The sequence below is a fragment of the Plecotus auritus genome (assembly GCF_963455305.1).
Source record: "Plecotus auritus genome assembly, chromosome: 4".
Classification (NCBI taxonomy): Eukaryota; Metazoa; Chordata; class Mammalia; order Chiroptera; family Vespertilionidae; genus Plecotus; species Plecotus auritus.
Genome location: NC_137775.1, coordinates 45,978,790 through 46,006,758, shown reverse-complemented (window position 1 = coordinate 46,006,758; position 27,969 = coordinate 45,978,790). Strand labels below are relative to the sequence as shown.

Here is a 27,969-nt window from a genome sequence, read left to right as displayed (position 1 = left end):
AAAGCAGGAGGCGCGGAACCCCCGCCAGGAGGCGTGTCTGTCTCAGCAGCCGCAGCTCCACCGCCTCCGTCTCCGCCACCACCGTCACTCGCGCTCGGCGCCCGCGGCTGCGCTTCTCTGTCCCAGAGCCTGGGACTTCCCGCCGGACCTCCTCAGGCTGCTCCTCCCCAAGGACCACCCCTCCCCCTCCCCGCCCACCTCCCCCGCAGCGAAAGGTAAGGACTCCCTCTGGGTGGGCTGCGATCTGGGCTGCCTTCCCAGGAGTACGTTCCCACGAGGACAGGAGGGACCAGGGGTGGGCGAGCGACGTTTTCCGCCTGGAGAGGAAGAAAGCGAAGAGCGGCGCGGCGGAGCCCCGTGCGCTTGGGGCACCCGCCAGAGCCAGATCGATTCGCTGCAAGTGGCTTTGTCCCGCTCGCGGCAGCCAATTCCCGTCAAGGATGCAACTGGCTCAGCTGGCTGCAGACGCTCCGGCTCTCCACATAGAATAATTTCTTGAGCGGTCGGTCGTGTTAGGAAGTGGCCTCCGCCACTGGGACTCACGCGAGGCGAAGAGACACAGATGGCAAGAAGCTGTGTCTGCCTGCGGGTCTGACCAACTCCCCAGCCTTCCTTCCATTCTCCCAACTACCGGGCTCCCTAGTTCTACACTGAAAACCAGACATCCCTGTTAACCGCTGCCACTACTGCGAGCTTCTGAAAAACTCGGAGGGCGTCCCATTAGGGTGAGGGGAGTAGTGTCACCAGGGTGGATGGTCAACCTCACGAACTTTTAACGACACTCTCTTAGCCCCTGGTATTTTTGCCTTCCAGGAGCTCTTTACCAAACAACACGACCCAACTGTGGTCCTTATAAGGATTTCCAATTCAGGGAATAGGGGATATTAGAAAACTTATCACTACTATACTTTTGGTAACAAACAGATTACCTTCTGTCGTTTCTTCATCTTCATACTGTAAGTATTCTCTTAACAGACATTACCTTACGGATTAATTATTCTTTTCCGTTCACAAGAGATGATTGATTCATTTGAATTTTAGGCTTAGTATACTGGAAGATATTTCAGTCTTGACTTGTCTAAGTTTATTACCTTATAACTTTTTTATGGGAATCATTTTTGTCACCACCAGGGCAGCTTCTACAGGCCTTCGGAACGTCTTAATTAAACAAACAAACAAACAAACAAACAAAAACACACAGAGTACCAAAAGAAAGGTGATAGAGAATAAGTGGTGCCTAGAAGTCTTACCTGTTTGTTTTCTTCTATTTAAACCCATTGGAGATTGCACAAGCTGAAATTAAAAGAAAAAGGTTCCAGGGCCTGTAAATCTATTCCAATTTAGTTTCTTAATTAAGATATACTTCTTTTTGGCATCAAAAATTTAATTAAAACTCTAAATGCTATTAATCATCAATGCAGCAGAATGTTGGTAGAACAGCTGATGTGTTGAGAATCACAAGGGATTGCATAGCACAGCATTCATAGTTAAGAAGAGGGAAGTGCAAGTATTCAACAGTATGGTTTTAACTGATATCAGATCCGACTTTATTCTCTGGCACCTCTAACATCATGGATGAATAGGCTGTTTATTTTAGCTTAGCTGCAATACAACAGGCCACATGCATGGAAGACTAGGTCAAGTGTTACTATAAGATGAGGTTTCTTATGTGTCAAATAATAGCAGGACTTCAGTGACAAGTTAAGTGGAATTCTTACAAAGAATTCCATGTGAAAAACTTAAATATAGATATGGTATGGAAGAACCTCTGAAACATCTTTGAAATTCAGGTTGTCCTGGGATTATGTGTTTGCTGTTTCTTGCAAAAGGTATCTAAATATTGTGCTGTAAGGATTATCACACATTTGTTCATGCCCCAGCAGGTGGCAGCTAACTAGAATAAGATTCATTTTCACTGGGAGAATAGAAAAATAAAATAGATTCTCAAGTAATAGTGCCCCCAAATAAGAGGTCATTAGTGTCAGTAAATACAAAAATATAGTGAAAGATGAAGCGAAGGGCTTTTTGTTGTTGTTGAAACAAGCTTTGCATAAACATGATATGCATTTGATTCTTTGGTAATTTATCATAGGCTTGATACCTCTTCATGTCAGCATTCTGTATTCTTTTGAGCCTTACTTTTAGACACAGCTCCTCTCTGTGTGTACATATATGTGTGCATTTGCCGTTTGTCATCTCTGCTTTGACCTTGGAACCTACAGAGCTTTGGCTCCTAGAATAAAGGTTGCATATGGTTAAGTGAGAAAAAATGCAACCATGGAATAAGGTGTATCAATTTCACTATTACAAAACATATAGGATCTCCTGACACTGAATAGTGGTGTGTGGTTGTTTTTTTTTTTTTTGGTATTTTTGAGAAAGGAGCAAATTACAAAACTGACATAGTTTTAAAAAGATTTAAATCTGGTCAGTGAATACTATATAATGATTTTTATCAATTCTTCACATAGCCCCAGAACTATGATGTATATTGTAAGTATTGGGGAGAAACTTGTAATTACTTCAAAATTGCCTTACTATAGGCATCTTTTACACCAAATCATTCTGTTCTAGTATTCGGAAGGTAATTTTAGGGTTTTTGTTGTTGTTGCTTTTGCCCTGGGAGTGAGTGACATTTAGTGAGAAGAAAAAAAAGAGAATTAATTTGATTACTCTTGTAACAGATGGGAATCTGCAGGTGGAGAATTCTAAAGAAATAACTAATTGCACATTTTAGAAATGTCTTTAGCCACTGGACATTGACAGCATGTTATTCAGTATTCTGAATTCTTGGTGGTCTTTCAGGCTTTTTTTTGTACTGTGAAATAAGTAGTTTAGTGTTCGGGAGGGAACTCAGTTATTGTAAGTGGCTTTTGTAGTAGTATGCCCTGGAAGGGGATGGCTATTAGCACATCCTGGGTATGCCAAGCAATCCCAGTAAGTCACACTGACATATACACACAACACAGTTGATAAAAAACCCTTTTGACAATGCGAACAATGCCATAATTCAAATTCAGAGACTCTGTGTAGTAGAAATTTGCACATTGCTACTTCAAATGGTACATTACCCATTCAATGTACCACTTTCAATGTACTACTCCAGACTAGAATAAATCTATGTCTGGAGCGCTGTCCGCGGTCCTGAAGAAAGGTTGTCTCCTGCCTGCAGTTCAATTGGACAGGTGGAGTTGTCTGTGGTGTTGAAACCTTTCAGATTCATTGATGGATGTAAATGAATCTAATTTAGCATATGTGCAAAATTGGTTCTTTGGGGGTCAATTAATAGTAAAGAAATTATGATAGACTTTCAACTGTTTAATTTCCTGTGTAAGAACTTCATGAATCTGGAAGCTTGATCTTTCACTTTTCCAACTAGACATCTAATAAATAATCCCACAAAACTACATAGTTTAGAATGCTAGTTTTAAGCAGTGACGTTACAACTGCAATTTCAAATGCCATTATGTTAGCAGAATACACGAAAAAGAAGTGCCATAGTACATTTGTTTTCTCAAATTCCTTTAAATGACAACTACACTGCAGAATTGCAGTATTTTGATTAGTCACAACATTCTATTTTCAGGTATTAGGTATAAATTATATTGACAGATAAAAAAAATAAAAATATTTATTGTTTCCCCCACAGTCATTATTATCTCTGCTGGAATCAAAGAGAGAAAAGAATAAATAGAATGGAATAAATGAGACAGCAAATACAAGATAGAACATGTTGGGCTGTACATGCCTACAAGAGACATTTTAAACATGGACTGAAGGAGTCGCTAGATACCCTTAGTTTTAGCACAAGGTGTTCCTTTTAAAGTGCTCAAATAATCAAATTTTTTTTATTGAACTGCCTGCTACACTGCAGAACTAGTCATTCATGATACTTATTTTTGACACTGCAGTTATACCTCCATTTTAAAAATAAAATCAATGCCCACGTAATGCATTTGCAAAATGTAGGTTTATTTTCAAATAAGCATTTTATAGTGTCATAAGAAAAAAAATATATTGAAGGAATCATTATGGTGGAATGAAAACATTTCATTGTTTTCTTGCTTTCTGGAGGAAAGATTACTCATATCACTATTTAAAAATTAGATATTCTTCAAATAAGGCATTTTATATTTTTTCACAAGGTTTAACCTAATGCCCTGTTAGTTGGTTTGAAAAAGAGGTTAATTTTAAGAGACAGGCTTAGCAGTTTGCCTCTGTGCTTCTTGATCACTTAATAATAATCATATATAGCAATATGTTTATTACTATCCATCTTGGTTTCACTTACTAATGTAAAATATCAGGATTGGACATTTTTTATTTATTTATGCATGGAAGAGAGCATATTAACTATTTCAACAGTAAAATGTATTTCAATAGAAAATATATTTCTCTGTAGTTTTTTCCTTGACTGTCTTGTGAAAGCCAAGACAGTCACTGCCTGGGAACTCTTAATTATTTTGACCAGAATACTAGAAAATAATAAGGCATTTTTAGACAAAGCTGTGACAATGTAGCTCAAGTCATAATCCCACATTCCACCTCTTAAATAAAATATTCCATTAAAAAAAAAAACTAAGAAGAAGTTTGGGCAAAACTACTGAAGACTTGAGAGTTGGCTGCACCAATTCACACTGTCTTTTTACATATGCACAATTATTGTAAATGAGCTAAAAATGGGTGGTAAGATATGATTCTTTCATTTGAATCCATTATTTCCCTCCTTCAAAGGCCACTTGAAGAAACCTACTTTAATTTCTGGGTAGTAATCAAGGAATGTCCCACTCAAGTTTTAAATGATTATCTTCACCTCTCCAACTGCGCTCCAATCTCTATTCATTCCTGGACAAAATTTTAAAAGTATAACTAAGACCCTCTTTTCAACCTAAGCACAAATTACATTTGCAATGAATTCCTTTGTCTTACATCACTTCCTTTTTTACAACTCCTAGGCAAAGTGACTTTGACTTAGCTTGTCCTGTCGTTTATTACAATTCATCAATTGATTGTAAGAAGTCTGCTTGCATATAATAGTCACTCTCTTGGCAAAGAGTCTTAGTGAAAATAAAAACACTTTCCCCATGTAAATAAATCCGACTTCATTCTTGTAATTCAAGGCAGCTGATCACATCGGTTGCATAATAGATATTGGGACGCTCACTGGCAGGGAGCCTTAAGAGGCAAGCAGCTATCTCAATTTTTCTCACTTATTCTTGGCTTCACGTCAGAAGCTGTGCAGCAGTGCAGTAGAATAGGGCCTGGCAAAATCTTTGAGAGCAAAGCGCCTTTTGTGCGGGGACTGTAGCTCGCTACCGACGCCTCGGCCGTTTCCAAGGCTGGATTTCCTATTGATTTTTTTCCTCCTTTGCTTCTCCAGGCTCGCGCAGCCGGACATTGTGGGTGTGCGTGCTGGATTTCTCTCGGATGCTCCCGGACTAACATGGATGTCCCACCATCCCTTGCAGTGGAAGGTTGCTTCTTGGCGCAGTGAGTGAAGAACATGCAGCGATTGCTAATGGGTTTGGGAAGCGGAGACTCCTTCCTCTCTCGGTGACCATGCCTTGATCGTGCCTGCGGCCACCACTCGACACAGCCTCATTCCTACCCGAACCGGGAGCCTATCGCTAGATCCGGGAAGTGGGTGCCCCGCGTGTGGACACAGAAACACCATGAAGATTATTTCTCCGATTCTAAGTAATCCAGTCTTCAGGCGCACCATTAAACTCCTGCTCTGCTTACTGTGGATTGGATATTCTCAAGGAACTACACATGTGTTAAGATTTGGTAAGACTCCCCATCTCTCTCCAGCTCTGGTGTCTGGCTCCGAGGCAGCGGATGTAAACAGAGGGTTCGCACCGCCCAGCGGGTGGGCTCCATTCATTCCAACCTGTTCCACTGCTCCGAAGCCGCCTCCGGGTTTTAAAGAAACCCCTGGGGCCTTTTATTTCATTTCTTCCCCCACCCCCTTTTCTTAAAAAATATAAGTAGAGGAAAGCAGTTGGAGGTTGAAGTGAATGTGTTTGGTAGTGGTCGCGGTCGCTGCCTGACCTCCCCGCACGCGGGGGGCACAGCACCTTGGAGCCCACCTGTCTCCCCGGGAGCCTTCCGGGCTTGGCGGGCGGTGAGGTCCGCGCGAACCAGCGCTCCTGGCTAAACACCTCTCAGCCTGCGGGGCTGATGAGTTAACACTTGCTAACTCTTAACTCTGGCGAGTTGTAGTCCCAGCGCTTCTTCCTGGGACCGGGACAGGTCTGTAAGCGAAAGGCACTAGCCCCTTTGAATTCTTTTGTCATCAGAGATATTTTTCGGTTAATTTCACCACTTTCCCAATCCCTGGTGCCTGTAGAGGGGGGCGAAGCTCTTAAAAATATCGTTGTAAGGTTAAAGGCTCTACTTAGCTGGAGTGAAGTAGCGTCCTAAGAAAAGGGCTTTGTTTGTTTTTAACTTGTGGGTCCTCCTCGGGAAGCTGTCACACTGCTTGTCCTGGACTAGTAAATGATGAACAGTGATGATTGGGGCGGAGGGTAGTTGTGTACGGGAGTCTAAATCTTTATTTCACTGTGGCATGATAAAAGAGCCCAGGTAGCAGTTGTATAGTAGGGGAATCTATTGCTTTCCTGAGGAATTGGGGTTTCCCGAGAGCACAAGGGAAAATCTAAATGTGGGACTTAAGTGGAAACACTGGTCTTCAGAAGGTTTGCTTGGAGGAAATGAAGCGTGGGCAAAGCTCAGCTGCTCTTGATGGCCAATGGAGTTTTAGTAGGAGCAGAACTAGTCAGGGAAAGTTCCTTTAAGTAGATGAGAGAGAGAAGAATGCCAACCCGGTAAATGCTTCCACTGTGGGCGCCTCCTTTGACAGTGCAAGTGGATTTAGACCAAAGGGTGCAGGAAACCATAAAATCCTGAGTGTGTGCCTTTGAGATAAAAGCAGATACATTAAGTCACTCAATCAAATTTAAATTGGAGTGATTGCCTGCATCTCCTGTTATGTCAACAGCATCTTCTTTTTCCTCTCCCCATGTGCTTTTTCTATAATGATAAAATTTATCATCTCTCTCAGGCTTTGTGGAACCAGGGTAAGCATGCTTTTCTCAAAAAAAGGGAGCCCTACTTTCCTCTTCTCCCACCCAACACAAAGACCTGGAGTCCAGAAGGCTGGTAATGACAAAAAAAAAAAGAAAAAAAAAAAAGACAATGGGTTATAACTGGATTCTTACTGTAGTAGTTTTCCTTCTTTTTTCATGCCTTTAGATGGTACTTAAGCATGTTGCTGTTAGCAACAAGCATCCACAGGAATGCTTATTTCTTTGGATGAGATTAAACAGGTCCTTCTATCACTGGAAATGTGTCAGCTGTTCTGTTCCGAGCATGTAAGTGCTACAGTATGGTAGTTTTGCCAATATTTTGAGTACTACAACCTACTTATTTGGAATATTGAGATCTTGTCTGAAGTGTGTTTGTGAATGAGTGTGCCTTAGTGTGTGTGCAGACTGGGTTGGGGGGAAAAAGGAACCCTGGCAGCTGGAAAACTGAACCAGTACTCTAAAGATTTAATTATTGCTGTTCTGGTCTTGCAGCACAATATTTGCTGAATCATTAGATTGTTACATTCGCTGATCATTTCATATCTTCATATTAAAATCTTGGCGACTGTAGCAGAGTGTGTAGCAGCTTTCCAAAAGAGCTGACACACACAAAAATACCTTTCCTAGACCAATGCTTACTAAGAATCTCCTTAAGAAGTAAGGAAGTAGGTAAAGACCTTCCCACCAGTGCCTTGATACCCAAACCAACAGCCCAGTTTCTAAAGAACCTGCTATTTTCTCCGTTAACTTCAAACACCTTCCATGTGGAGGTCCATTTTCTCTGACTTCTGATCTGAGTTGGGGGGCAGGACTGTGTGCATTATAATCACTGGGACATTTATTTCCCTGTTGAGGCTACTTGGATGTAATGGTGGGAGTTTTGTTTTCGTCTGGGGAAAACATGTTTTGTGTGGAGGGTATGGTTGGCTGAACACATACCTGCCACTTTTGAGAAAGTTTATTTTCAACTTGGGCTGAAAAGGTGAACCAGAGCCTCCTTCCTAGCCCTGTGCCTTGGAACGGAAGAGGTTGGAGTTGTTCCTGGAGCAGCTGCCCCTGGACAGCCACTGGGTGTGGGTGAGACCCACTGACTCTGTGAGAAGGTGGCATCCAGCCCCTTCTTTCATCTCCCTCATCCACCCAGATGTGGCTAGCAGTTGCCAACTGCCTCCACCACAGCAGTGCTATGGCAACCACCATGCTCATCCGCTCTATGTTCTCTGTCCTTTACCCCACTCCCACGCCTAGCTTCCCCTATTTCCCAGCTCAGGGTACCCTTGCAGAGTCTCTCCAGACTTCTCTCCTTTCTCCCCACCTCTCCCTCCTCCCCCAACAATACACTTTGGCACAATGACTCCCCTCTGGTGCCCTAAAAAACTTTCACCCATTTGTACCTATGCCAGAGTGCTCCCTACTTCCCCATCCCAACCTGCATGGCTCCATGTAGGGCTGCACATGGGGCCTACTTTTCAGCTGCTTCTTAGGGAACTCCTGGGTGCTCCTAGGAGGCTTTAAGGCAGCCTGGGGGTCAGCCAAGGGTCAGCTCCTCAGGAGGGGATGGGCAGGCTTCTTGCCTTGGGTGTGGCAATTTCTGGGCTTCACCAACTTGGCTTCTCCAGGACGATAACCCAGAAAGCACCTTGTTAGGAGACAAGGTGGATCTTGGACAGTTAGATAAGTCAATTCCCCTAAGGCTGGTCTGGTCAGACATTCTCCACCAGCTTATGAGCATGTGGAGGCCCTGGGATGCCCCCAGCCCAGCTTTGGGGCCCCAGTGTGCTATGTAAATGAGGCACCTTTGTTTATTGGAAGCTGCTCCCAGCCCTGCAGCTGGCCAGAGTGAGGCAGTATCCTCAACTGGGGGCATGGTCCCCAATTCCACCACCTCCCAGGCGAAAGTGGGTTCCGCAGGACTTCAAGATTTTTTTTTGTTTTGTTATTTAGCCCCCTTCTCTTCAGGTCTAAAGTGTGGGGAGGATTTGAAGCTGGCTCTGGATGGAGCTCTGTGCAGGGCTAGCAGTCCTGCTTGGGGTTTGGGGACTTTGGCATTTGAATGCCAGGAGCAAAGACAGCAGCCCAAACTTTCTCACAAACTCATGGGCAGTTTCTTCCAAGATAGTTCTTTCCAAGGAGCTGAGCATGTGGTGGGCCACTTCTTCCTTTTAGCTGTTTCAACCTAGCTTTTCTCTTAAGCATGCCAGTAAGAAGCCTTTATTAAAAGTGTCCCAGGTGAGGTCCCTCTCCCCCGCCCCCCAAACAGGTTCAGGGTTTATAGCCTCCTACCCCTACATATGCCCAAGATGAAGGCAACCAGCTCAGGGACAGCCCCGATAATAAAACCCAGGGCCTGAGAGGGAACAGAAGGGTTCCTATGGAAATTCCCCTATTTGCTGGACATCCCATGTGATCCCAGATATAAATAATTAGTAGCAGATGTACTACAGCGTGGAGGAGTGTGAATGAATTGACTGAGCTTAGGAGCCGCCACTCTCAACAAGTTCTTTGAAAGAGATTTTTCTTCCTTTGGGAGGTGAAGTGGGCGGGAGGGAGGAGTGGTCTTACATCTGGAATCAGGGAAAGTGGCTCTCAGGAGGCAGGGATACAGCAGTAATAGCGGCCACTGCCTGAAACAGATAAAGCCTGAACACCTGCTAAGCTGAGTTCTGGAAAGCAGGGGAGGGAAGTCTTTCCAAGAATTGCAAACACAACGGCCACAGTAAAAAAATAAAAAAAAAATAGATTTTCACATAAGTTCTCACTTATTCTTAAAGCTTCAAAGAATAACTCTGATGTGATCCATCAAAGGAGGCACACTCATTTCAGAAAACGACATTGAAAAATGGTATTTTCGTCCTCCAGAAATAGCTCCCCTTTTCCATCCAGACACATGGAACTCAGCACATTTTCTGGCTTTGTGTGGTGGTCTTTCAGCAGTGAAAATGGGTTTACATGTCAGTAGACATTTCTTCAGACAGACACCTTTGCTTTTTAGTTTAATTCAAGTGATCATCGCAGTGTGTTCATTCCCTGAATTCTCAAATGACATTGTTTCAACATTTACTCAGTGCAGGAAAGTTAATGTGAATTGCCCCCATACAAAGGAGGAACTTGCCATGGACCAAATGTGGGGTGTAGTATTCACCATTAAATATAGTTTTGTCTATGATAATGGTGACAAACTTTGATTTTCTTTTAATTATCAAAATTTCTGTAATAAAAATGTGCTGTTTTGTGATAGAAATTTGAGTGAGAGGAATTCATTTTCTCCTGTTGTTAGATTTTTACTGAGTTATTGTAGCACCAATTATATTTATTTCTTGGAAATCATCAGTGACCATTTTTTTACACACCAAGTAGAAAGCAGTTCACTGTCATTCAATGGTATTATACTTACGCCATTAATCTACTGCATCTATACTGCCTGGATTTGTAGGAGATACTAGGTTTTCCACAGTAGGATGGTCTGATGTGTTGAAATAGAATGGTTTGTTTTGCATTTGAGTGGTGAAGCTTTTATCTTCCATGCACTTTCAATTTTACCAGTTATTAAAGTAGTAGATGTGCTTTAAATGAATCTTAAACCCTAAATCTTAGCATGAAAGGTAAGGTCAAAAGCTCCTGAACAGGAAGGAAGTAGGTGCACATCATCATTATTGACTGGTCTAGATTAAACACCGAAGGCGGAAATTTCAATCTGATAACGTCATAGGGCTTCCTGTTTTTCTTTGCTGCTTCTGCTGACAATTTTGTAAGGTAATTAAATTGGCTGATTGAAGTCACGGTGGTCATGGGGCGATAAAGACCATTTGGATTTAATGGAATTTAAAACAACAGAGCACTGAACACAACTCTTACCGAACAAGAATTTTAATGGCCCATTCCGGGTGCTGACTAAATAGAACGCCCTTAACAAGTTTAATGGAAAGGGCAAGGCAGATTAGCACTATATAGTCTTGATGATTGAAGATTGGGGAATTAAAATTATCTCTTTAAAAGACTCATTAGTGTGTTATCAAGATTTAATGTAGGTTAAATAAAATTTCTTTAGACCTTCATCATATACTGTGAACCTAGGTTTAGGAACAAGTTTCAATAAGAAAATAATTCTCAGAGCTGACTTCTATGTCTCTCTTATTTGAAAAAACAAAAGACATTTAACATTCTCTGAGAGTATATAGAGTGTTGAGGATAACTGTAGATGATGAATTCTTTCTTTTCTGTAACTTTTTGTGTAGAACAAATTTGACTTTTCTTTTTAAAGTTTCATTATTGGTAATTTTTTAAAATAAATATTGTTCAGATTATTACAATTGTTCTTCTTTTTCCCCCCCATAGTTCCCCTCCACCTGGTTCCCACCCCACCTAATGCCCTTACCTCGCCTCGCACTGTCCTCATCCATAGGTGTACGATTTTTGTCCAGTCTCTTCCCGCACCCCCCACACCCCTTTCTCCCCGAGAATTGTCAGTCCACTCCCTTTCTATGACCCTGATTCTATTATATTCACCAGTTTATTCTGTTCATCAGATTTTTTTATTCACTTGATTTTTATATTCACTTGCTGATAGATATGTATTTGTTGTTCATAATTTTTATCTTTACCTTTTTCTTCTTCTTCCTCTTCTTAAAGAATACCTTTCAGCATTTCATATAATACTGGTTTGGCGGTGATGAACTCCTTTAGCTTTTTCTTATCTGTGAAGCTCTTTATCTGTCCTTCAATTCTGAATGATAGCTTTGTTGGGTAGATTAATCTTGGTTGTAGGTTCTTGCTATTCATAACTTTGAATATTTCTTGCCACTCCCATCTGGCCTGCATAGTTTCTGTTGAGAAATCAGCTGACAGTCATATTGGTGCTCCCTTGTAGGTAACTAACTCTTTTTCTCTTGCTGCTTTTAATATTCTCTCTTTGTCTTTTGCTCTTGGCATTTTAATTATGATGTGCCTTGGTGTGGTCCTCTTTGGATTCCTTTTGTTTGGGGTTCCTTGTGCTTCCTGTACTTGTTAGTCTATTTCTTTCAACAGGTGGGGGAAGTTTTCTGTCATTATTTCTTCAAATAGGTTTTCAGTATCTTGCTCTCTCTCTTCTTCTGGCACCCCCATAATTCTGATGTTGGTACACTTGAAGTTGTCCCAGAGTCTTCTTACACTATCTTCATATTTTTGGATTCTTTTTTCCTTTTGCTTTTCCAGTTGGGTGTTTTTTGCTTCTTTGTATTTCAAATCTTTGACTTGATTCTTGTGATCTTCTAGTCTGCTGTTGGATATCTGTATATTATTTTTTTATTTCAGTCAGTGTATGTTTAATTTCTAGTTGGTCCTTTTTCATATCCTTGAGGGTCTCACTAAATTTATCGGCCTTTTCTAGAAAATTCTTGAAAAACCTTATAACCGTGGTTTTGAACTCTATATCCAGTCATTTGCTTTCCTCCATTTCTTTCATTTGTGACCTCTTTCTTTGACTCCGCATTTTGGCTACTTCCCTGAGTTGATAGAGTGGCTTTGTGTGCTAGGTGTCCTATAGGGCCCAGTGGCTCAGCCTCCCCAGTTACCTGAGGTGGACACTCTTGGTGCACCCCTTTGTGGGCTGTGTGCACAGTCTTGTTGTAGTTAAGCATTGATTGTTGTTGGTATCACTGGGAGGAATTGACCTCCAGGCCAATTGGCTATGAGGATCAGCTGTGTCTAAGAGCTGGGAGAACTTCTGTGCTGGAGGCACCCTTATGAGACAAGACTTGCAAAAGCCTCTGTGCTCAGCTTGGATGGGGCAGAGTCTCAGGGTGGAGCAAACAGCAATGGCTTCCCGTCAGCCTTGCTCTAAGAGGCCCCTGGGTCTCAGTGTCCTACGGTAATTGCTGCCGGCACCTCTGAAAGAAAGCCGCCCTCGAGTTTTGCCCGCTGCCAGACAGTCCATTTTTTCCCCGAATGAGTCTGGGTCCCCAGAGTCTTGCCCAGAACTGGAGTTCAGAGCCATCAGGAGCTTTTGTCTCCCTCCCGGTTGAGAAAGCCAGCCGTGTACTCAGTTGCCAGCCCTCTCTGCACATGCCTCCATACCTTTGCCTTCTGCAGCTCCTCTGAGTCTCAGTGTGCTTTTCTCTTTCCTTCTAGTTGTAGAATTTCCACTCAGCCAGCCTTCCTGTGGTTCTGGATGATGTCCATTTTGTCTTTTAGTTGTAGTTTTGAAATTGTGTGAGGCAGCAGTTCAGGTGTTTACCTATGCTGCCATCTTGATTTCTCCCAGTAATTTTTTCTTATAAACAAAGCTTATCTGTAGTAGAGAAACTGCAGAGATAATAAAGAAATGTTCTACTACAGTTTCAATAGTCATAGGTATTTGATCTGTTTTATGTTGTCATCTTAATCTTGTTCTTTTTTCTTGCTGAAACTTTTGTATTGAAGGCTACCATACTTTAGTGTATTCAGCTTCCTTCTGCTCTCAGAAAAAAAGGCAGTTCCTTGCTTTACGTTGGGGCCACTAAAGGACAGTCAGTGCCAAGGTGAAAGTCAAGCTTCAGTCCCAGATGAGATTGTTCTCTGCAACTGTTTCTTGTCTTGTGGAATTGTCTACTCAAAATTGCCAGATCCTTTGACTATTCAAGAAAAACCCCAAACCCAATTTTTTTTGTAAAAATCCCCTAAATTTTAATTGCACATAGTTATAAAAACTGCTTAAAAAATTTGGAGTTGACCCAACCTAGAGCACTCAGCTACCTACGTTGGATGTGGCCACCCCTCCCCAAGATCACCAGTTTTCACCCTCCATCCCACCCCACATTCCACAAGTTCTCTAAAACACATGCTTTCCTCAATCCTTATTGATCCCCAAACAATAAGGCTTATTTATCTCTTGCCTCACACCTTTAGGGCAAAACACTTTATATTGCATTATTTTTGAAGTGACAAAATTAGCTAATCTGATAAAACTAATGTGAGTGGGACATTAGAGAAGACCCTCAAAATCTTTCTGCAGGATTTATCTTTCATTCTATTTTTACATTTGACCTTGGAGGCTCCTCTCCATTCACAGCTGCACTCAAATGTAGCGTTTGCCTATAGATTGATTTAAATCCTTTCTTTCCTTAACTAAAAACAACTTATTTTCTGCATTTAGTAGAGAGCTGGGTCACTAAACAGCAGAGCTATGTGTAAAGCTATGAAAAGGTCTAGGAAATTGTGACTTTCAGATATTTTCCCTACTGGTACATGTAATTCTGTCCTTCCTTTTGGTTAAGCATTTGCCCTGTTCCATGGCCTTGTTTTGAGACAAGTATATTCTGGAAGGGAGAGCACTGTAAAGTTAGGATGAGTTTATTAGATCAATCGATTCTGTCTGTAACAGAGATTCTCAGATACAAAGGAAAATATCAGCTGCCCAAGGGAGTACTGAGTGATTAGCACTGATTTGAAAGGGGAGGCTGAGAAAAAAAGAGAGAAGCCATTTAATACACAGTCTTTTCTAGATTTACTGCCAGACATCACAATGCTTTATACATTGATCTTTTTGCTAGAATTAGTCCAAATCTTTGAGCATATATGATTATCTTAAATAAGATGTCAGTGATATTTTTACATTGTTATTGATATATCTCCTCCCAATCAAAAGGATTTTTAAATGCTTTTCACACTCTTTTAAACCAATACCAGTAAGTTACTTTTCTGTCATTGAGCAAGTGTTTGGAAGGTGTTGCCTCTAATTCCCATTTCTGTCTCTAGCTCTGAGTCATTTATCTGTCACAATGAGAATATTGTTCAGCTGGAATGATCCAACAAGCAAAGCAAATGTTAAAGAAATATTCTGCTTTAATATAGTCTTAGGCATGTGTTTCGTTTTGTGTTGTCTTTTTAATCCTGCCCCTTCCCATTTTTTATTAATTGAAAATTCTGTATTCAGTTCATAGCTTTCAATGTATTCAGGTCCCTCCTTGCCCAGAAGAAATGAAATGAAAGCTCTCCTAAGATGAAGGAAAACCATCGACTTCTATATTACCTAAGCCAAAGGGCACTGTAGAGATCATCAAGTCTAATATCCTGAGTTTAGAAATGAATTGCCAAGGGCATTTAAGTAGCTTGTTCTGGTCATTGCTAGCTAGAGTCAGATTTTTAGACCAAAACATGAATATTCTGTCAGCTTAATGATATTTTTCGGTGAATTGTATCATTTTCCCAGTGTATCTTTGACTCTGCTTTGCATCAATTTTAGGAGGAGCTGGTGGCTCCTCTAGATGTTTGTCTACTTTGTTTCCATCTTTTCTTTCATAGAACAGCATCCCATAGATTATCCATTTTCTCTCTTTTTCTCTTCTTTCTTTAATTCTCTCCCTCCCACTCTCCCATGCTGCCTAGGCCTTCTTTCTTCCTGTGTCCAAAGTTTTCATCCTATTCATTCATTCAACAAATAATAATTGAATATATATTATGTGTCAGGTAAACAGAATTCCAAGACCCAGCTTCTGGCCTCAAGGAGTTTGTAATCCAATTAAAGAGAAAGATATATGCATATAAAAGTACTAATTAAGTGGTGTAGAAAATATCTATAATCGTTGTATAAAGGAGATTATTGTGGGCTTGCATTTTTACAGGAAAGATGAGACTCTGGCTGGGCCCTGTAAAAAACTGTAAAAGGGAAGGAGAGAAGGAATGATTCATTAAGAGGAAGAAAAGGAAATTAAGGAAGTGAGCTTTGGGACAGGGAATAGACCAGCCCTGTCAGAGGATAGATAAGGCCTTGCTTTTTCAGAGCTTGAATATTTAGGTTTCAGGATTTGGACACCTGTGTGTAGGCTCTGGAAAGCCACTGAAGGTAAAAAGATGGACTTGACTTGGTATTTAACAAGCAGTCAAGTGGTTTCTTAGTCTGCTGCTTGAATTTTATGAAGAATAAGTGGGTCTCTTTTCTGTCTTACTGAAATGAAAGCAAAGGACCCATTCTTGTCCTTGATCGTTGAAGCCTTTAAGAAGTCTAGGATCACAGATGCTTCTTAAGTGAAATTGTGAAAGGAAATAAAGGAATAATTTTTTAAATGTATGGCCAAAGGAAATGATTAAATAGGGAAAATTTTCCAGTTAATCTAGAGGATAATGCATTGGAGAATAATGTAAAACTAGTTAGCTTCTTTGAGGGATATCATTAATTGCCATAATGCACTCTCAATGTTTTGTCTTAATTCTAAGAGATCTCCATTATCTGAAACATATCTATAATATATACTACAATTATTTTACATAAAAATTAAAAATTAAATTAATTAGCCTTGGTTGGGTGGCTCGGTTGGTTGGAGCATCATCCCATATACCAAAAGGTTGTGGATTTGATTTCTGATCAGGTCACATACCTAGGTTGTGGGTTTGATTCCTAGTCTGGGAGCATATGGGAAGCAACTGATTGATATGTCTCTCTCACATCAAAGTTTATCTCTCTCCCTTCCCCTCTTTCTAAAATCAGTAAACACATCCTTGGGTGAGGATAAAAAATTAAATTAATTAAAAATAATTTTTGTAATGAGTTCATTGTTGGTAATATTTTCTAAATCTACATGAATTCAGGACTCCAGACCCTGAATTTAGCTGTTTCAGTCATGAGTTTTACTCCTAACTTTGTCATCTAGTGGCTATAAATTAGAAAGAATACTTCCATGTCTATAGAGTGTGTGTTACTTCCTATCCATCTAACTTCATCTAACTCCCAAAGATAATGTTGGAATTAATAGGAAAATGTGTAGAACTCTGGGCTTATTGGCAGAGAAGGACTTTTGGGATTGAAAGTTTGGAACAAAATAAAATTTATCACTCATGTACATTCATTCAACTTCTTAAACTGTGTGTAAACATTTACAATAGTCTGTCTTTTAAAAATTATTCTCAAGTGATTTTCTTTGGAATGCACCTGAAGCTCTCAGAAACAAATTGAAAAGGATTTACTGACTAATAGAACAAATTTTTGTCTGAGTTGGTAGTTTTATGGAACAACAAATTGATAGTTTCTTTGTCTTCTTTAAACATCAGGAATTTAATAGGCATTATCAAATACCCCAGGTATATGTAGGAAACAAATCACAACTAAAAGCAAAAATGGTAAGCAAAGAAATCATGCTAAGTCATATGGTTAAGGTTTTCTACTTTTTTTCACAACTACATAGAAGGAGGGAGGGAGGGAGGGAGGGAGAGAGAGAGGGAGGGAGAGAGATCGATGTGATGTAAGAAACATCAAAACATCAATAGATTGCCTCCCAGACATCCCCAACAGAAGATGGAACCTGCAATTGCAACCTAGGTATGTGCCCTAATCAGGAATCAGACCTGCAACCTTTGGTGCACAGGATGATGCTCCAATCAACTGAGCCACCTGGCCAGGGCTGATTTCATATATTCCTTATTCTTTATCCAGCTTCCTATGATGAACTTTTAGCAATCATTCAAGTTTTGTGGACACACTGGTGACTGTATTTGATCCATTTGTGTTGATTCAGGAAAGTTTCACAAACATTCAGATTAACTACAATTGCTTGGGGTAGATAAGTGGGACTTTTTCTATGGTTATGTTGGCGTCTTCATCCATGAGCTATCCTAGGCAGTCTTTGTGGGGCTTATTCTTTAAGGCACAATAGACTTTGGTGTCACCCTTACATCAGTAACCTTACCACTCTTCCCTAAGAACCCTCTAATTTGCCTTTGATTCTTTTTTTTTCAAAAGAGATCAAACCCAGCATTGGGAGGATCAGCATAGTGGTAGATAGAGAGAAATGAAGACCCCCATCTCCTTACACAGCCAGTGGTGCTATATTAGAGAATCCAGACCTTTGAAAAATGTATTCAACTTATAATACAATTTTATATTTGGAATTTTTTTTAAACATTTTCAAAACTTCAGAATATGGAGTTTATTGGGAAAATTTCCTGGATGTTGAGGATAGTGAGGTTTTGGATCAATGATTGCCAACTGTCAGGAGTAGGATGAAGGAGAGTAAGTCTCAAGATTTTTATGGTAATCTAAAGGAGGAATGCACTAAATGCAGATTGAAAAATACTCTCCTATTGTAAATCTGTGTTTTTTTTTGTGTGTGTTCCTGGAAGCAGTTCTGCACTGTGGTAGAGATGATGTTGGAGTATGTGAAGACATAGCCGAGTTCCTGCTTCTGGTGGGTGAAGGCAGAACAGTGTTCCATTCAGTCATCTTTTCCCAAGGATTCTGGGTTGATCCCTCGGGGAAGTGTTCTTAGAGACGAGGGCTAATTTTCCAATCACTCATCCTAGCTTGTTCTCTGAAATGCATCTCTCTTCCTTTTTGTTCAATATGTCAACTATTCATTAAAATCTAATTCTAGTTTTGCTTCCTTCAAAATGTCTGTTTTAAGTAGGGATTCTGTAGACTAGATTCAAACATTGGCCAGAAAATTTGATTGTATTGATGGTTTTCAAACCTTGTTTCACATCAGAATGGAAGGAGCCTTACATAATTTAAATTCCTAGATCCCAAATCTGGAGATTCTGTGGTTTAAAATGTGTCATTTTCCACAATTTCGTAGTTTCACAACTGCATAGTCATAATACCTTTACTTTTTAAGAAAACTCTTAAGTAATGTACTTAAAAGAAACAGAAGAGAATTCCCAGTTATATTGAGAGTCAATCAATGAGCTTGATAATTCTAATGAATTTTTTACCTTAAAATATTTATAGTTTCTCTTTACAAGAAATGTTTTTATTGATTTCAGAGAGGAAAGGAGGAGAGAGAGAGAAAAAAAAATAAATGAGGAGAGAGAATCATTGATTGGCTGCCTTCTGCATGCCTCACAAGGGGGATCAAATCTGCAACTCTGGTATGTGCCCTGGTTGGGAATCAAATTCTGACTTCCTGGTTCATGGGACGCTCATCCCCTGAGCCACACCAACAGGGCAATTCCTCTCTTTGTTTTTTCTTTTTTTAATATATTTTTTATTGATTTCAGAGAGGAAGAGAGGATCAGGGAGAGGGAGAGAGAGAGAGAGAGAGACATTAATGATGAGAGAACCATTGATTGGCTGCCTCCTGCACGCAACCCACCAGGGATAGAGCCCACAACCTGGGCATGTGCCCTGGCCAGGAATCTAACCGTGACCTCCTGTTCAGAGGTCAATGCTCAACCCCTGAGCTACACCAGCCTGGCAGTTTCTCTTAATGGACACGCGCATAAGCTTTATGAATAGGCAATTAATAACTATGACTATGAAAAACCATAAGTGACTTTTGAGATAAGGGTTGTTGTTTTGATATTTTTTCATCCCTCACAGAACACACAGTGTTGGGCTGTCAGCATACCAAAGGGCCGACTGATTCTTTAAAACCTAAGAATTTAGAATATTCATACTCACATAGCCAACCCCACAGCCCAAAGGGATCTTAAACAGGTGTTGTTTTACAAATAATGTCTAAGATGATATATAGTTGTGGGACCTTTTCCTCTCAACCTCCTACTAAAGGAGCCCGTAATAGATCATTTAAAATTTTTGTTGTCTCCAAATCTATCAGAAACAAATTCCGGAAGACATTTGCTCTAATTGAGAACACCTAACTTAGTTGTCTTGCATACATGAAGATGGTCCAGAATCTAGGCTGAAAGCAGAGACCAGCCTAGGTAGAAACATCTTGGACAATACCATGCCCACCCCTGCCCCAGCCCCAATGCTCTGATTATACTCTCTGCGTTATCGTTAGATCATGGTGCCAAGAGTTGAAATCTGGACACGACCTTTGGAATGAAACCAAAATGCTCTTATATATTTGTTTCAGGTGGGCATTGTCAATAATTACATATACTGCTTTAATATTAAAACTGATAATATCTTTGTCAAATTTATTGGTAACTGTTTTCAATATTTATTGCCTACTAGGTAAGATATCAGTTTATTAAGTACATTTTTATAACTTAACTTCCCATCTGGAAGACTTCATACAAAATTATGTATAGGAAATGCCTAATTCCTGGCACAATTTAAAAGTAGCACAATTATAGATTGGTTAGAGATTCTAATGTTGTAAATAATCACATTTTGATATAATTTCAAGAGAAATATTGAAGAAACTGATCGAGTTAACTTTACCATTCCTTGGAACTTTTCTTATTTAGACTCAACTATATTTAAAAATATGTGCTTAAATTTTGTCAGTTCTTTTAATTAAAACAGTTCAGAGGGGAAATAACAACTGAGAACATGTTACTGTATAATTTCAAAAAGTATATCTGTTGGCATGCAATCCTCTGGAAGACAAATATGAAAAAAACCTTTTTATGGCATGAATTTCACAGTAGGTTTTATTCATATATATTTATCCAATTATAGTTCTAGAAGTGCTATGCCTATAACCTTACCATTTGTGTAGGATAAATTTTTTATGTAGGCTATGAAAGAATATTCACAATAGGGAATAAAAATTAATAAATTTACATTTATTCAAGAATGCACATTTATTGTCTTTGGTAGGAGTTTCTGACTTTACTAAATTTGATGGCCACAAGTAAATGGTAATGAGAGTGAATTTCTCAAAGTACTTTGAATTTCATACATCTTTTATTTTCTAGCAGGTAGCCAGAATACATCAGCATTTTTAATATAAACAAGAACAGAATCTTAGCTAAGATTTCAAAGTACTATAAGTGAACTGTGGAGAGGATTTTAGCCCTCAATTTTTTAAAAATTATTCTTCTCTACTGTGTATAAGGCCACTACACTTGAATCTAAAAAAATAACTATGTATTAAGAAAATGCCCTATTTAGTATAAGTAGCCTCCCTGCCTCTCTTTTGGTGTTATTTATCAAGAAAGAGAGATAGGCTAAATTTGTTCACCAGGAAAATAAAGTAATGTAAGGAGAATGCTGAGAGCTTCCTATCAATTTTAATTCAAGTTTTTATTTAAATTGTCATTCAACTTACCAAATATTCAGCATTGGTATCTGGCTCGTTCTTTGATTATTGACATTATACAATCATTGGAATTCAAGATATAAATAATTAAAGCTTTAGTAAATATGAAAACTTCCCTAATATATGGTTGATTGTTTTTCAAAATACATTATATGGAGGTTTCTAGTGCTACTCTCATTTTTTCCCCCTGATAGGCAATAATCTGTATGTTTTTTAATTCTATACTTTTGGTTCCTTTACAATATTTTATTTTAAAACCTTCCTTATTGACTTTTACTATAATAAATTGACATTTAGTTAGATATAATTTATTAAAATGTATGTGTACATGGAGAGAGGAGGGTGGGGTGGGATGGAGCACATCTAAATTATTTGAAGTGTTTGAGTACTCTATTGGTATAGATTCGGTGACATCCCAGAACCTCCCTTGTCCCCCCCAAATCCCAAAACAACAAGATGGGTGTTCACTTTTCTCTGGAATACAAGTCTTGGGCAGTTAATAGATCGTACAGTGGATCTGCAGCCTTCTAGGGTCCATGCTGTTTCCAAAATCTCTATTCTGGCATCGGATGTAGCCTTTCTTGTGGTCTATAATGGAGCTCTAGTGATCTCTTGCACCTTCCCAACAGCAGGATGAACACATCCTGGATGTTGCACACACCATTTTACCTCACATCCCATTGGTAGGAACTTACTTAGTCCCATGGCTATACCTGGGTGCAAAGGCAGATGGGAATTAGAGTCCTCTTACAGGAAACACCCAGCAGAAAATCTCTCATCTATTCCCATAGAAGACAAGGAGAAGGGATACTGAAGGACCACTGGTAGTCTCCAACACAGGCATCCAAGTAAACATTCTAGAAAGAAGCTCTTTAGAGTGTTTAACTTCATTTTTGTGGTCACGAAGGAATGCTTTGTAGCACATTTGAAAAATATGAAGAAGTGTGAAAGAGAAAATAAAACGTGTACTAATTATGGCATTCAGCCAAAACCACTGTTATCATTTTATTTCTATTTGCTAGCTTTTCAAAATTAAAGCAAAACAAAAATATTCTGGTTGATTATAAGAGTAATGACTATTTATTGTAGAAAATGGAAAATATATAGAAAAATTACAAAGAAAATAAATATCACCCATAACCTCTCCATAAGTGACATGTTGAGATTTATTCTTGAAACTTACTATACATGTTTTCAATTTTTTTCACTTAATGCTTTATTGTGAATATTTTTTCTGTAATCAAGTATTTTTGTGTAACAGTTGCTGACTTTTTCTTATGTAGCTATTTCTCATTTATTAGCTAGTTCTTTTATTACAGGGTCATGAGCTTGAACTTACCTGAGTTTGAACTTGGCTCTGTTGCCTTTTGAGCTTTATGATTGAGGCATGCTGCTGCATCTTACTAAGTTTTTACTTACCTGTAAAATGGCAATGGTAATATTATCCAGCTCAGTTACTCTTGGAATTAAAAGAGAGAACATATGCAGTACTTAGTGAAGTGCCTATCAGTGGTCGGCAAACTCATTAGTCAACAAAGCCAAATATCAACAGTACAACGATTGAAATTTCTTTTGAGAGCCAAATTTTTTAAACTTAAACTTCTTCTAACGCCACTTCTTCAAAATAGACTAGCCCAGGCCGTGGTATTTTGTGGAAGAGCCACACTCAAGGGGCCAAAGAGCCGCATGTGGCTCGTGAGCCGCAGTTTGTTGACCACTGGCTAGGTTATAAGTACCTAGTCAATCCATGAATCAGTTAACCATTTAATTATTTTTTTCCACAAAAAATGTTTGATTTCTGTAATTGGTTCAGGCTCATTTAGATCTTGTTCTGTTCTCACAAATGTGGTTGGACCCCACAGAAGTCCTATAAGGTGCTTCAGGCCATGGGGTGCCCTTTAAGAACATGAGGGCCCAGATGATCAACCAGGACTCAGTAGACCTCTAGACAGGTGCATGAATGGCACATTATTTCTGTGCAGTTGTAGGCCTGGTCCTCCCTGCCTGCTTCCAAGAATGAGGATGGCTCTTCAGTGCACGTTTATGTGTTTATTTTCTATTAGCTTGGGCTTTTGTGGCTTGCGATGTGGTTTCACAGAAGTCCTTTCTTTGCTGTCTGATTTGCTGAGAAAATTCCAGGTGTTTTACTTGCAAATCACATTATCATCCCTGATGCTTAATTATTTTCTGTGGGGAAATAGAATTGTTTGGGGCTTTCAGGAAATTAAATTGAACTTCAAAAGCCTCTTCTACATAACAATTAACATTTGGAAATTGGTAATTCCTCTGGGTTTGTTGCTAGCTTAGTTTACCCAGGTTTTTCTTTAAAGGGCATTCTCTTCAATAGTAGATTTATTTGTTTTATTTATTTGAGATCATATTTAAAAAACAACAACAACTGGACACATCAAGCCTTCATAAATCCCTAGGAAAAATGGTATGAAAATGTGTGGCTGGAGCCTTTGAGGCAGACTGAAGCTGTGATCTCAGGAGTGGGAAATCAGAGGCTCTCCTGTGTTCTGTATCTGAGAGCAGCTTGGGAGGAGGTACTTCTTATCCCAATCAGAGAGTGGAAAGTGGTTTCAATGTTAGCACAGCAAAATGCCTGATAGCAATTTACACTGTGTAAGAATGCGAACTTCCACAACTGGTAGACACTACCCCATCCTCTAATAGAGTCTATACAACCTCAGCATAAATATTTTTAGTTCCATTTTAATAAGACAGAGATTCTATGTGTTGCCACTCCATGTCCTCCTAAACGCCCCTCCTCTGGTTACTGTGATGTGTTCTTCTTAACCTTTTAGATTGCTTTTAAGGTCAGTATTTTTTGATTTGCCAGCACATGGATACAGCCACAGTTGAATCTTAAAATTTAATCACTTCTCCTTCCCCTAAGAGGATGGGGTGCAGAATTCTCTTTGGAATACTGCCATGCATTTTCTCAGAGAAGAGTTTATGTTATGAGAAACACAACCTATTATAGCCAGGAGCCCAATTCCAGACTGATCTGGAAAAGGCATGGTTGGAAAGATCAGTATCCCAGAGCCAGTTTCACCACTTACAGGGTGTGTGACCTAAGGCAAGTTATTCAACCTTCTAGTCTAATTTTTCTTATTTAAAAAATAAGGATACAAGTCCCTCAGGTATACAGTTATTTGTGGGACTTAAATGAAATAAAATCCTTGCACTTAGAAAGCATCCAAAAGCATCCCTCCCCTTTTTATTATCCTGAAACTTTGAATGTGGAAGAGCTGTTGAACAATAGGCTAGCTCTATAGTCTACAACAGCCTGTCTGTCAAACGCAATTTGTATGTGTTTATTGACTATTAGCTTCAGCTTTTGTGCAGCTGAGATACAAATTCAGCCCTAGGCTTTTATCCCCAGATCTGAGAGGAGGAAGGCAGGCACCGGTAATTATAGCGGTGGGGATGAGTTGCAGCTGAATTGCATAGCATGTGAGGCTTTTCTCTGCTGCTTGACTTGGGTTTTGCTATAGTGATTCTGGGACGATCCCTATATTTTTACAATATTTTTGCAAGTATTTGTATTTCTATTATCCAGCCCAACATAATCTTGAAATCTCCATAGACAAGCAAGAACTCTTTTATTGCTCTCTGGCAGCACATCAAAGGGCCTGTTTTTATGAAGTGGTCTGTGCCGAGTATAACAGTCCTTTTATGGGCTGGTACTAGATTATATATGGAGGTGTGAGAAGAAGGGTAGTTTTTCCACTGATGTTTGTAAGATTTTATTTATTTTTTTAACCTTTATTGTTGAGAGTATTATAGATGTCCTCCCTCCCCTTTTCTCCACATTGCTCCCCTCCACTTGGTTCCCACCCCACCCCAGGCCTTCACCACCCTATTGTCTGTATCTATAGGTAATGCATATATTTAGGTTCAAGTTTCCATGATTCAAAACACTACTCTGCAAAAGTATAAGATTCCAAGCTTTGCAAATAATTGTTTCCTATTTCTTCATGTCCTGTCTTCACATTGATTAGTCAGGTGAGCAGTGCTTCACTTAATCTTTTCCAAGGTGGTGATGGGTGGATGGTGCTTTCTGTGAAGGTGATAGTTGTGTAGGTGAGGAAGGGTGGGAGAGGAGACTCTTTTGCAGTCTCTGCTAATCCCCTTTTCTCAGTTACTGTTTACTCCTCTTTCCCTACATTCTCATAATGGCTGTGGCAAAGCTCTCAATCAACATAAATTAAATGAGAAATAGCTACACTCAACAGCATCTGCAAAATGACGTTTATGAAATCTAAAAGAAAATGAGACCCCAAACCCAGGTTACTTTCCATTTTCTTTCATTTACTTGAGCACCTGGGTAACAGGGTCACCCTGACATGCCAAGGAGATTTAAAATATTTACTGAAACGTATTAGTGCTGCTTTTAATATGGTCATATCTACATGACTTTCCTAACCTTTAAGAGCAGAGATGAGTCTCAACTATCTATGACCAAGATAGGAAAGAAGAAAGCCTCTTGTACCACATTATTTTCCCTCTTACTTACCTTTCTCCCACTCATTCCTTCCCAATGATGCACAGCTATGATGTCTTGTCTCTTTTCCTCTCCCTAAAGCTAGACAGCAAGGTAGTTTTATTGCAAGGGTGGGCAACATCCGGCCCATGGGCCATATAAGGCCTGCGAAATCATTTAGTCTGGCCCTACCAAGGCATTAGGCGTGAGTTAATTAAATGTTTGACCAAATATTATAGCAGGCTTATTTATTTATTTATATTACTTTTTTTTTTTGGTGGGGGTTCTTTATTTTTTTTCTTTATTGTTGAAAGTATTACATATGTCCTTCCTTTTTCCCCCATTGACCCCTTCAAGCCCACCCTTGCCCCCTACCTCATGCCTTCACCACCTTCTTGTCTGTGTCCATGGGTTATGCAGGCAAGCATACAGTTCTTTGATTGATTACCTCCCATCCACCCACCCTCGTGCCCATCAGTAGATGAGTGTATAAAAAAAACTGTGGTACATTTATACCATTGGAATACTATGCAGCAGTAAAAAAGAAGAATCTCTTACCCTTTGAGACAGCATGGAGGGACTGGAGAGTATCATGATAAGTGATATAAGTCAGTCAGAGAAAGACAAGTATCACATGATCGCACTCATATGTGGAATCTAATTAACAAAATAAACTGATGAATAGAGTGGATCTAGAGACATGGAAGCATGGAACAGAGTGCAGAATCTTGGAGGGATAGCAGGTTAATTTTTCAGTTGATAACTTTGTATGGCCCAAGAATCCTATATAATAAAAGAGAAACTTGTAAATTGACCGTACCTCCGCTACGCTCACCAGCCAATCAGGAGTGAGTATGCAAATTAACCCAACAAAGATGGAAGGTTAATTTGCATACACAGGCACCGAGTGGAGCGGCCTGGTTCTGGGAACATCCTCGGGAACCCAGACACTCCTAGCCTGTAGGCCCACACGTAGGCCCTGAGCCGACCGGGGTCCCAGAATGCCCCCTGGCCACTCTGGGCCTACAGGTGCAGGTGCTAAGCAGATGTTCCTGCCCCATGGCCATGTGCAAATGCGCTGGTGCCAAGCAGCGGCCTGGGTCCATGCCCCCCAGCCTGGCGCCCATAATGTGGGGCTGCCGGCCTGGGGGGTGTTCCCCCCCCCCCCGGGCGGCGGGGACATGCCCCTAGCCCAGTGGACACAACGCAGGGGGTCCTCTGCGCATGAGCTGTAGGGGAAACACCTTTGCTTTGCTTTTTTAAAAAAATATATTTTCTTGATTTTTTTACAGAGAAGAGGGGAGAGGGATAGACAGTTGGAAACATTGATGAGAGAGAAACATCGGTCAGCTGCCTCTTGCACACTCCCCACTGGGGATGTGTCCCCAACCAAGGTACATGCCCTTAACAGGAATCAAACCTGGGACCCTTCAGTCTGCAGGCTAACACTCTATCCACTGAGCCAAACCAGTTCAAGCAGAGCCGGGCGATTGGAGCGAGCTGGGGGTACCCCACCCAGGGCCCGAGCCTTGGCCAGAGGCTTGCGGCCTTGGCCGGGGCCGGAGCCGGGCGATTGGAGCAAGCTGGGGGTCCCCTGCCCAGGGCTGGAGGCTTTAGGCCTTGGCAGGGATGGAGCCAGCGATTGGAGGGAACTGGGGGGCCCCTGTCCAGGGCCCGAGGCTTTAGGTCTTGGCAGGGGTGGAGCCGGAGATTGGAGGAGATAGGTGTGAACTACAGAGGAAACACCTTTTCTGACTGCTCATTGGCTAAGCTCCCTGTATGCTGCCACTTGCAGTGCTGTTGGTAACTTGGGTTATAAGAATCCAAGAAGGTGATCTAGGGTTTTTCCACCACACTCCTGGAGGGAAAAATGAAGGTCTGCTGCTGGAGGGGCTAAGAAATGTCATATCCTGCCCTAGCCAATTTGGCTCAGTGGATAGAGCCTCGGCCTGTCGACCGCAGGGTCCAGGTTCGATTCTGATCCAGGGCATGTACCTAGGTTACAGGCTCCTCCCTGGCAGGAGGCAACCAATCAAAAGCGTCCCTTGCACATTGATGTTTCTCTCTATCTCTCCCTCTCTCTTCCACACTCTCTAAAAATCAATGGAAACATATCCTCAGGTGAGGATAAAAGAAATAAATAAAGAAATGTTATATTCTATGAAAGACACATCTTGAAAATCCCCAAAGAAAGTTGTCATTTTTTCATGGTGAAGGAACTAGAGTCCGTGTTGATGAAAACACCTTGGCAGCTGAGGTGGCAGGCAGCTGGGTGATGGGGCTGGCACCTTCCCCTGATCAGCCCAGTCGCCTCCCACAGAGGGAGGCCAGACTGCCGTCAGTAGGACATCCCCTGAGGGCTCCCAGTCTGTGAGAGGGTGTAGGCTGGGCTGAGGGAACTCCCCCCCCCCCCCAGTGTATGAATTTCATGCACCAGGCCCCTAGTGATGTTATAAATATCCGAATAGCCCCTGGGAGAAAAAAGGTTCCCTAC

The 27,969-nt window shown here is 40.6% G+C and overlaps 1 protein-coding gene across 2 annotated transcripts in view; it reads left to right on the top strand.

Annotated features, from left to right (window-relative positions):
- The first annotated feature begins 86 nt into the window (after nt 1–86).
- The window catches only part of GRIK2 (glutamate ionotropic receptor kainate type subunit 2), a 592,068-nt gene continuing 564,185 nt past the window's right edge, over nt 87–27,969 (top strand). Inside the window, exons 1-2 of one of the 2 annotated variants that reach the window (XM_080666610.1) lie at nt 87–215; nt 5,381–5,787. In XM_080666610.1, the coding sequence (XP_080522736.1) occupies nt 5,673–5,787 (115 nt within the window). In that variant the 5' untranslated portion in view covers nt 87–215; nt 5,381–5,672. Of the gene's footprint in view, nt 957–5,380; nt 5,788–27,969 lie in introns of both variants that reach the window. The other variant, XM_080666611.1, reaches the window with a different exon arrangement.